General features: G+C 43.6%; 1 protein-coding gene across 1 annotated transcript in view; it reads left to right on the top strand.

The window, feature by feature from the left end:
• The first annotated feature begins 340 nt into the window (after positions 1-340).
• The window catches only part of LIPC (lipase C, hepatic type), a 137,168-nt gene continuing 126,525 nt past the window's right edge, over positions 341-10,983 (top strand). Inside the window, exon 1 of the mRNA XM_066276590.1 lies at positions 341-495. Within this exon, the coding sequence (XP_066132687.1) occupies positions 411-495 (85 nt within the window). The 5' untranslated portion in view covers positions 341-410. The remainder of the gene's footprint in view (positions 496-10,983) is intronic.

Below are 10,983 nucleotides of genomic sequence, written 5' to 3'. Positions count from 1 at the left end.
ATGCTACTGCCATGAGCCTGCAACCCCTCTGCAGTCCTGTCAGGGGAACTTAGGCAACCATGAGGAGCCACCTACCCTGACCTTTGACAGAGTTTCCAAACAAAACACATTAACTTTAAATTAATTTGGAACTCTGACCTTGGCCTAAAAAGGTAAGAGGATGTGGTGAGATGTTTTATTTTCAGTATTATCGGGATAAAAAAACACTTTTGTAAATCAAACTTTTTTTGTGTTAGATATACTTAGAATTGTGGTTGGGGTTAGCGAGGAATGTCTGAACACTAGATAACATGTTTAACAGTTAATTATTAATGGGCAGCCTTTCCTAACAAAGTATCAATAGGCAATCTGGTCTCTTTAGCCTCAGAAATTAGCAAGAAGACCTCGGACCCCCTGGTGAGCCAGGAGAAATGGACACTCCCCTGTGTGTCTCCATTTTCTTGCTTTTGAGCATCTGTATCCAATCAAGTGCCCATGGAGAAAGCCTTGGACTAGGTAAGAGCATGCCTTTCCTCTGGAAATGGGCATGAATTTTGTTTAAATGTATGTTACAAAGATTCCAAGTGTCCTTGACTGTGTAGGACAGAGCTTGTTTTGTAGCATACCCAGTGGTTCTGTTAGTGGCATGGCAGGTCACAGGGACATGTAACAATTTGTAACAACGGAAATTTTAGGAAACCGCTCTGGGAGTAATAGTCTTCTAAAAGCACTTGCAGCTGGCATTGAAGTCTTGCTTGTCTGCTTCAGAAAGCCATGCTAAGCCTTCTTCAGTGGAAAATAATCTGAAAGCATTTCCGATCTTCCTAAAAGTTAATTTGGCATCTAATTTGCAATTGAGAAGCACAGCTTGCAATGAAATACTCCATCTTGCAGAGGTTGTCTAATTGCTAGCTCCCACAGATGAGAAAGGAATTTGTAGGGTACTGCTTCCGGTCAGGTCTACAGCACAGATATCTAGACTTCACTGTTCCTGCCAAGGTTTTACTCTGAGTCTGAGGAATCCTCCAACAGTCATGTCTGTTTGGTCTGTGGATTCACGAACTAGATTGTCGGCCAAAGAGATCCAAAAGCTTGACCAGGTCGGTAGATTCTAGGTTCCCGGCTAAACCGTGCTTAGGATCAATAAGTAGATATCAACTCAACTGAACAACGTGGTCAAATAAGGCTGGCATTGGGACTTTGCTTTTGTGCTGGTTACTGGTCAGGAGCTAGTGTTTCCAAGGTAGAGACTTAGAGTTTTCTTTCCTCAAAGACTATGCTTGGAGGGAGCTCCAAAAACTTTGAAAATCAAGAATTTACTAACGAGGGTGTATCTGAAAATTCCAGAATCTTTTTTTTTTCTCTCCTTTAAGAAATAGGGCTGTTCTTTGTATTTAATTATTATTTTGTTTCATAGGTCAGTCAGTAACTTATTACCGGTATTAATATTATTAGTATCCACTTAGCATTTTGTATGCCAAGCACTATGCTAGTTATTTTGCATGCACATCTCATTTACAAAGCTATGTTCAAAAACAATGAGAATCATTTGGAGCCATACGGACAAAATTGCTGATGATTTTATTCCATGAGTTCACAGGGATTCTTGCTGAGGGCCTGTCCTGATCTTTGGTTTGAATGTTGTTTTGTTTATTTATTTTTTTATTAAAGTATAATATATACATAGGAAAGTTCCTATATGATAAACAGCTTAATAAATTTTCACAATCTGAATCCGCATCCCAGAAGCCTCTCCTGTGCACCCCTGCAGTCTTAGCATAGACTATTTTGCCTTTTTTGGAACTTTTTATCAATGGAAGCATACAGTATGTGCTCTTTTGCTTCTAGCTTCTTTCACCAACATTACGTTGGTGACATTCACCCTTGCAGCTGTATGTGCTGGTGACACGTTCCTTCTGGTCTCTGTAGCATTCCATTGTGTGAATAACCACCCTCCCGTTTATCTGTTCTGCTGTCATTGGCCCAGACTGGTTTGCAGAGGAGCCTTGGGAGCTAGAAGCCATCAGTGCCTGAGGTAGAGGTCGAAGGGCAGGTCAGCCACCACCTCCTCCCAGGGCTGGCTCCTGGATATTGACCAGATTTATCTCAGCAAACCCCCTGCTGGTCAGCTGCTGCTCTCCCAGGACCTGGTTTGTCCGAAAGCTGAAGGAAGTGGCTACAGTTAGCAGGAAGGTTCCTCAGGAGGAAGGAGGAGTCAAGAGGCCTCTTGTTTCTTTCACAGTAGAATCTCTTGGCAGAATTCTTTGTACAAGGAGTGAGCCAGATCTGTGTGCATGAGGCTGGTGCATGCCTCTTTGGGTACCACGGGGAACAAGCATTCCTTGTCAATGAGGATCTAACTAGTGTCAGTGATAAAAATAAAACTCCTCCCCTCCAAACTAGCTTTTCACTTGACATTATAAACAACTGCTGTGGTTACTGTTGAGTTTTATTAATTTATATGTTAATTTCAAATAATCACATTTTACTACCCTATAATCTATATTTTATTTTCATTACCATTAATTTAGAGAAGTCCCCATTAAGCAGTTGACCCCTGACACTCACAGATCCGGTGATGTATGCTCATTGCAGAGGAAATGTGTAATGACCAGGTCCTTCCAACTCACTGTGATCACCTCATATCTCCTACTCTGTGGTTCTGACTGCCTGTTCCTGCACTTAAACAAAGCAAAAACAATACCACAGTGATTGTAATGACAAAGGAACAGAATCTAGAACTTTAATTCTTTTATCCTATGTGACCACTTCAACTTTTTCTGTTTAAAATTTAAAGCAGTAAAACAGATTTTACAGTGAACTGTGAGGTATAATGTTTTGTTTGGTAAGTAAAAATTTTGATTCATACAGGAAGTACTTGTAGCGCATTTGAGTGTCTTTAATGTTGAAATGTATTCTTTTTTAAAAATTGTTCATTGCTCTAAAACTGAGGAACAAATCAAGAAAATAGTGATTATTACTAATTTTTGCACGAGTATTACTGAAAATAATTTTGTTGTACAGAACAGAGGGGTATTAAAATGATCCATTCTGGGTTTCAAATACATGAAGTATACCACTGAGTCTAATAAAGGAGATGTGTATATAAAATTTTCTCAACTAGAATACAAAATGTAATGAGTATTGCTAGAAAGTAGTGCAATGTACTATTTGTGTCCCCCCAAATTTTTATGTTGAAATCCTAACCCCCCAATATGGTGGAATTAGGAGGTGGACCCTTTGGCAAGTAATCTGATCCTGAGGGTGGAGCCCTCACGAATGGCATTAACACCCCAGAGGGCTTGCCTGCTCTCAACCATGTGAGGACACTTGGAAGAGGGTTCTCACCAGAACCTGCCCATGCTGGCCCCTTGATCTCAGACTTCCAGCCTCCAGAACTCTGAGAAATAAATCTCTGTTGGTTCCAAACTACCCAGTATGTGGTACTTTGTTACAGCAACCGAACTAAGACCAGGAGCATGCAGAGCTGCAGAAGAATTTACTTCCAAGTGTGAGTGCAGGGAAGGCTTCTGGGAGGAGGCAGCATTTGAGCAAGGTCTTGTGGGATGGAATCTGGATGAAAGAGAACAAGTCTTTATGCATAAGCAAAGATATAGAACCAATAAAGTGCATGTTTCTCAAGCTCAAACACTTTCCAAAAATAGGCCTTCTGTAAAGAAGAAAAAAAAAGAGAGGCGGATAGGAAGGTATTAACAGAAACACGGGGTCACAATTGCAGCAAAACTGGAAACAATTTGAATGCTCAACAATAAGTCATCGAGGATGGAAGGTCCAGCTCTTTACTAAGCCCACCTTTAAGCAAGCATTGTTTCAAATATCTACTTCTAAAAGTTCCAAGACATTTTGGAGGTGATAGTGGTGGGATTCAGAAGTAAAACAGCTGTGGTATGGTGGGCAGTGCATGCCTGGGGCTCACACAGCAGTGGTTCCTGCTGTGGAGGAATCAGGGTGCCAGCCTTGCTTCTCAAGGGAAGGTGTAATTCTTAGATACAGCCACACGGGAGCACACTGACATCCCAGCTGCTTCAAGGTTTTGGGAGAGGACTTCAGGTGTGGGAGAATCCGAGGTTCTGTCTGACTCTGGAAAACTGAGGACTATTGGCCAACCTCCCTTTCCTCTCTGTTCATCGGTTTCCAGGAACACTCGTAGTTTCCTTTTTCCACTGTAGGCTTGGGGGATAGTAGCAGGGAGATTAACAGGAGATTAAATACAGGGGGTCCTTGAGTTATCACGGTCTCAACATATGACATTTCAAGTTTACAGTGCTCACTCCTATAAGAACTTTAAAAAATCAAGTTATGAGTGTTTCGGCTTACGCTGTTAACATCATACTTACAGACTACGTGGGCAAACTAGTTTGGTTGCGTGCAGCGGAAGAATACACAGAACAGTATGCAGTATATATATTTTTATGTCTTTTTCCTTTTTTCTGTGGCTCAGTTGTGTTTTTATGTTCCAGATTATGATTTTACAACTGTGTCAGGATAGGTAAGTGACTTAAGCTAGGGTGTGTTTTGACTTACACCAAAATTCAGGTTACGTTGCTGTCGTAGGAACGGAACTGTGTCGTTACCTGAGGAACCTCTGTACGTCAAAGGGAAGGCCTCTTTGTCCACATGATTTTCACCTCCACATGTACAAGTTCACATTCATGGGCCTGGTGAAGTGCAGTGAGGCCACTACAAATAGTTCTTACAGAGAGACAAAGTGGCAACACTGAATAGTGTTTTAAGTTCCAGTGCTGGGTGGGGTAGGAGTAGTATGCCTAATGGTGTGGGTCCTGGGACAACAGCTCTGAAAAAGCATGTGTTTGAGAAAAAAAAATACTATAAGAAAATGTACAAAAATGTTGATACTTCAGTTGAGTTTATATTTGAATTTTTTATCTCCTCCAAATTTTATGTAATGTCATAGTGTGTTTATAGTATCTTTGCTTCGCTGATCTGAATAATTAAAACTAAATTTACGTCACAATGATATAACAAAAGGATTTGACTAGATCAGAGGTTCTCGAACTTTAGTGGGCATCAGAAGCTTATTCCAATAAGGTTTTATTAAATCTTACTTACTTATAAAATAAATACATTTTATTAAAATAAGATTTCAGGGCCCAGTCTGCAGAGTTTTTAATTCAGTGGGCTTTGGGTGGGTCCGGGGATTTGCATTTCTAACAAGTACCCAAGTGCTGCTAGAGGTCTGAGGACTACACCTTGAGAACTACTAATAATACAAAAATACTATAGATAGTTAATGGCAAAACTTGAACTGGACTTGAACTCAGGTCTCCTGACTCCCAGGCTAGGGCTCTTCTTACAGAAGCAATGCAAGTCTCCAGGGTAACCCTGGCTTCATGCCTAAGTGTCCTGGTGGGGAAGGGGAGCAATATCAACATCTATTGATCCTGGATATTGACTGTCCTCAGGAGGAACCACATCCCAAATAATATAAAACCCCAAGGTATTTGTGACAATTTATTCCTCTAAAATAAAACATCATCATGCTATAAAGAAAGTGGTTCTTGCCTGACCAGGCAGTGGCACAGTGGATAAAGTGACAGCCTGGGACACTGAGGACCAGGGTTCAAAGCCCCATGGTCGCCAGCTTGAGCACAAGGTCGCTGGCTTGAGCAAGGGGTCACTGGCTCAACTGGAGACCCTCCTCATGCCCCCTTACCCCTGTCAAGGCACGTATGAGAAAGCAATCAATGAACAACTTGATGCCACAGCTATGAATTGATTCTTCTCATCTCTCTCCCTTCCTGTCGGTCTGTCCCTGTCTCTCCTCTCTCTCTCTCTCTCTCTCTCTCTCTCTCTCTCTCACACACACACACACACACACACACACACACAAATGCTTCTTGAAATGAAAAATATTCTCCAGCTATAATTGGTGGAAAAATGCTAGTTGCAATAACTAATTAACCATCCCTACTGAACCACTCTTTGGCAGGCCTGAAAATAGGATCAAGAAAATTCTTTTCATATGAGGTGGGCATTACCAAAAGCTGGGCAGAGCCCATGATTCTCAGTTGACTAAGACTGACCTTTCTATGATTGCGAAAAACATTCCAGTGACAAATGTTCCCATTCCCCACCCCAAGAGAAACCAAACAGTGAAAACGATGTTATGCTTTATACTGAAACATAGCGAGATTAGCAGCAGGTGAGTACAAACATATTTCCCTAAGGAAACAAAAAGGAAAAAGCATGCTTCCCATTCATCAGGGAGCTGCCCAACTGATGGGATCTGAGGACCCTGACAGCTGTGTGTGTGTGTGTGTGTGTGTGTGTGTGTGTGTGTGTGCGCGCGAGCGCAGATTAGAAATTGGGAGTGGCATAATTTCAACACAATATGGTAAGTGCACAGTTAGGTACAAAACATCCCCAGGCCCAGAGGCAGGAGAAGTTAGCAGAGAAAGCTTCAAGGAGGAGGTGATTTTGGAGTTGAGTCTTAAAAGAAAAGAAGTTCAAGCAGAAGGAAAAGCATGAACCAGTCCTGGAGGCTTAAAAAACAGAACATAAAATTAGAAATCCCTGAGATGTTTGCCGTGGCCTAGGATAGAGAACAAAGAAAGGAAAGTGACTGGAGGTGAGGGCCTCGAAGGCCACACTAAGGAGTTTGTAACCTCACCCTGTAGCACCAGGGCCACCTTAGAAGTTAGGGTCTGTAAAAAGGAGGTACACATTGCTGGCTCCCTCTCCTGCAGGCCAAGTGGCTTTATCTCCCAGCCTGGCTGACACCCCAGCTGCTCTCCGACAGAAAGCAATATTATCAACAGGAAAAGGCAGAGGTAGGCTCAAAAGTCACCAGTCTGCCGCCTCACCTGGCCGGCACCCACAGACACCAGGCAGGCCCCAGACATGAGCAAGTCTCTTTGATGTTTTCTTGTCAGTTGTTACTCCTAACACAAAATCAGAGGAGGGATTTACTCTACAAAAACTGAGGCAGAAACACATACTAGATGATACTTGAACAGGAACCTTCCATTTAAAAAGTACTTTATTCTGAGTCTGAAAAAAGAACCACTTGGAAATTCTACGTCATACTAGCATGTAGATCTATATCAGGGTTCGGGAACCTATGGCTTGTAAGCCAGATGTGGCTCTTTTGATGGCTACATCTGGCTCGCAGACAAATCTTTAATAAAAAAAATAATAAAAATAATAACATTAAAAATATAAAACACTCATGTATTATACAATCCATTCATTTCCTACCACTCATGTTCATGGTTGCGGGTGGCTGGAGCCAATCACAGCTGTCCTCTGGGACAACACCAAACTTTTATTGGATAATGCGCAACATACATGGGTTGTTGTATGATTCTCATGGAATTACATTTTAAAATATGTGGCGTTCATGGCTCTCTCAGCCAAAAAGATTCCCGATCTACAGCTATTTCAGATCTAAAATCTCTTTCCCACACACGTGATCAAGTAAACGGCCATGTTACAGATGTAAAAGTTCACCAACCAAAGACCACCAGCAACACACTCGAAGTCAAATAGAAGTAAGGTTTATTCAGCTCACTGTGGCAAGAAGGACACACTCCAGAGAACCCCAGGGACAGCCTAGTACCAATGTGGAGAGGGGCTTCTTAGAAAGTGTGGGCTGTGTTGGCAAGACTAAGGGTTGGGGAAGCAGGGACAGTTCTGGACAGGAGTCTGTCAAAGGGGTTGGGGGTGAGCAATTCAATCATCGGATCTCTTCATAATTTAATTAATTGAATTATCTAATTAATTGCTGCTTAATTAATGAATTGTTATCAACTCACTCTCGCTCAGTTTAATGCAGCAGGCAGGGAGACGCCCGGGGGTAGCGCGAGCTCCTGCACAGGCGCGGCAGCCGCCCCTGTTAGCCAGACGGGGGACTGAATAGTCACATTTTCAGGTTCAGAGGGGCCTCCTCTCTGCCTGGTAAACAGGGGCGTGGAGAGTCCTTGTGGCACATTGTTCCTATTCCGAGGGTGTTGCTTATGTGTGTCCCTTTCAGCACTGACCAATCTTGCGTGTCAACAGGGTTCACTGAAAGGTCATTGCAGTGCCCTGAGACCTTTAAGAGCTGCCTCCGATGATGCCAGCTATTTAGATGTCAACAGGGGAGGGAAATATGAAAGTAAAGTTCTATCCCCTTTAAACATGAGACATTGACCCCTGCCTTAACACTCGGGTGACTCAATTGCCTTGAGCAATTTCAAAGATTCCCAGACACCAGGAGGACAAAGTCGCAATTCTGTTTGAGATTCATTAAGAATAATCCACGCCAAAAAAAAAAAAAAATGACCATTAGACCATTTCTTTCCCAATGCTGTTTTATACAGGGCCAAACACATCAGTTTTTGACCAAGTACTAACAATGGAAACATACATTTGATGCTTTTTAGAAAGAACTTTTACATTGTTCTAATTGAGTAGAACCAAGATTATGAAATAATAACAACTATTACTTTTAAGAAAGTTTCAATATGTCAAATGCTTTGCCTATTTATTTTACTTAATCCATGCAAACACCCTGTGAGATAAGCACCAAGGGTACTTCGAAAAAGCTGAAATGTTCTCCATCACCTAAGAGTCCTCTGAGTACAGGGTTGTTTCACACACTGAGCTGACCCTCTACAGCTTCTCTGTGGCTTGGGGGCATCATCCAAACAGCACCTGAGACTACCTTCACGGGACTCCCTCCTGCCTGTGACACAGGTCTTGCCGTTATTCAGTGACTGGGTCCTCTCAGTGTTGTTGTTCACGCCCTGGTTGGCACCTGCATCCGCCCAGAGCGGTTCCGGTCCCTGAGCACCACAGTCAGGACAGGTGGTGCCGCAGCAGGAGGGGCTGGAGATGGGCCTCAGAAGGGAGGCTGGGGGTCAGCCTGCCCACTCACAAAGGACACGTGCAGGTGGCCAGTTCAAGCAGGGATGTCCACGCTCAGAAAATGGATTTGCTCACAGACTTAGCTGCACACCAGCTCCATGCCGGGTCTCATGGTCAGACTCCAACAATCCAACATTCACCCAGTGCATTGGGTCGCTGGAGCTGCGGTCACAAAGGACCACCGCGTGGCTCAAACAAAAGACATGAATTTTCTCATAGTTCTGGAGGTTAAGAAGTCTGAGATCAAGGCGTTGGCAGGGTTGATTTCTTCTGAGGCTCCTCTCCCCGGCTTGTAGATGGCTTTATCTTCACATCATCTCCCCTCTGTGTCTGTCTGTGTCCTAACTTCCTCTTCTTATAAGGACAACAGTCATGTGGGATTAGGGCCCACCCCAATGACCTCATTTAACTATGTTTGCCTCTTTAAAGACCCCATCTCCAAAGACAGTCACATTCTGATGTACTGAGGGTTAGGACTTCAACACACAAAGACGGGGTGGGGTGGCAAATTCTGCCCATAACATCCAGCAAAGACTTTCAAGACTCTGCTCTGCCCTGGGTACTGAGCCTGGCCCTGAGGAGCCTGGGGACACTACAGATATATCATTGTTCGGTTTGAGCTCCAGCAGCTCCCCAGGGGCTTCAGAATTAGAAAAGAGGCTTATAAATATACATGAGATTGGAAAGTGAATAGTAAGTCCGCAGGCTCTGAACCAGGCCCAAGCAGGGGCCTTTGCTGTGGGGGCACAGGAGCCAGCTGGCAGCTTGGGGTGGAGGGGATCAGCCCTTTTCAACAGCGTGACTAAGACGTTCTGGTAGCACAAACAATGTGGGCAGGGGACCAAGAAGGAGCCATTTATCCGGCCCATGTTGTGAGTAAGTGATAAAACGCCCTCTCTGGCTGGGCGCCTGCAGGAACGGTGCTCTCCCCGGGCAGGAGCCTGTGTGAGCCCACACAGAGCCCCCTCCAGCCTGGAGAGCCCATCTTCCCACACAGGCTGTCTGTAACAGGCCACCGCCGAGACGGCCATGGCCTCAGCCAAGGAGAAGGGACCCAAGGTCAGCTGCCATCTTCCCCCGGGGGCTTACCTACCCCCCCTGCACCCCTTGCAGAGCCCAAAAGGAGGAGGGGAGGATGGCTCATGCCCGAGGACTAGTATGACTGGTCAGAGATGTCGGGCTCCTCTGCACATCTGGGCTCTCGGTTCCCCGCGCAGGCAGGGATTACACCACGGACTCCTGAGGGAGGCTCTGGGTGGCAGAGAGAACTGGACCTGGAGTCCAAAGCACTGGGTTTCAGTCCCGGCTGCATCACTTACCAGCAGGTGGCCTTGGGTAAGTCACCCAGGTCCCTAAGCCTCCTCTAGCGAATGGGGTGGTCATTAGAGACCCTCACAGGGTTGTTCGGAAGGTGAATGGGGATCAAACTGTGGAAGCCCTTTGAAACTATGAAACAAACATTTTTAGGCAGTTACTATTTACTAAGTCATCCTACCATTATAATACCTGATTCGTGTGGTACTCCCAATGTTTTCGCCCTTTTTATTATTACAAAAGTGTTCAAGTACAGAAAAAATTGACAGGCTGGTACAATAAAGTATCATATTCCTTCCAGATAGATTCAATAATTGTTAACATGTCAGTATATTTGCTTTATCTCTATATATGGATGCCTATATGTATGTGAATTACAAAATCATTTGATTTCTCTGTCTTTCTGTCTCTATTATATATGGATACATGAATATAATCAAACACTGCTTAACATCAGGGATAAGTGATGAGAAACGCGTCATTAGGTGATTTTGTCATTGTGGGAACATCACAGAGGGCACTTACACAGACCTGGGTGGTCTATTCGACTACATGGTATAACTTATTGCACCCAGATTATAACCTACACAGAGAAACAATAGGAGTAAATCAAGCTCAAAAGAAAATGATGCAATCAAGAGACATAGTATACATAAGAGGCATGAAGCTGCTGCAAATATAATACAACGTACTGTTTACAGCAAACTTTTTTTATAAATAGAAAGAATACATTCTAAAATAATTTTAAAAAGTATAGTGTAGTAAATACAGAAAATGGTAAGAGTCACTTGTTAACCTTGT

This window comes from Saccopteryx bilineata, chromosome 4 (genome assembly GCF_036850765.1).
Source record: "Saccopteryx bilineata isolate mSacBil1 chromosome 4, mSacBil1_pri_phased_curated, whole genome shotgun sequence".
NCBI lineage: Eukaryota > Metazoa > Chordata > Mammalia > Chiroptera > Emballonuridae > Saccopteryx > Saccopteryx bilineata.
The sequence above is the reverse complement of the archived record's forward strand: the minus strand, read 5'-3'. Positions and strand labels throughout refer to the sequence as shown.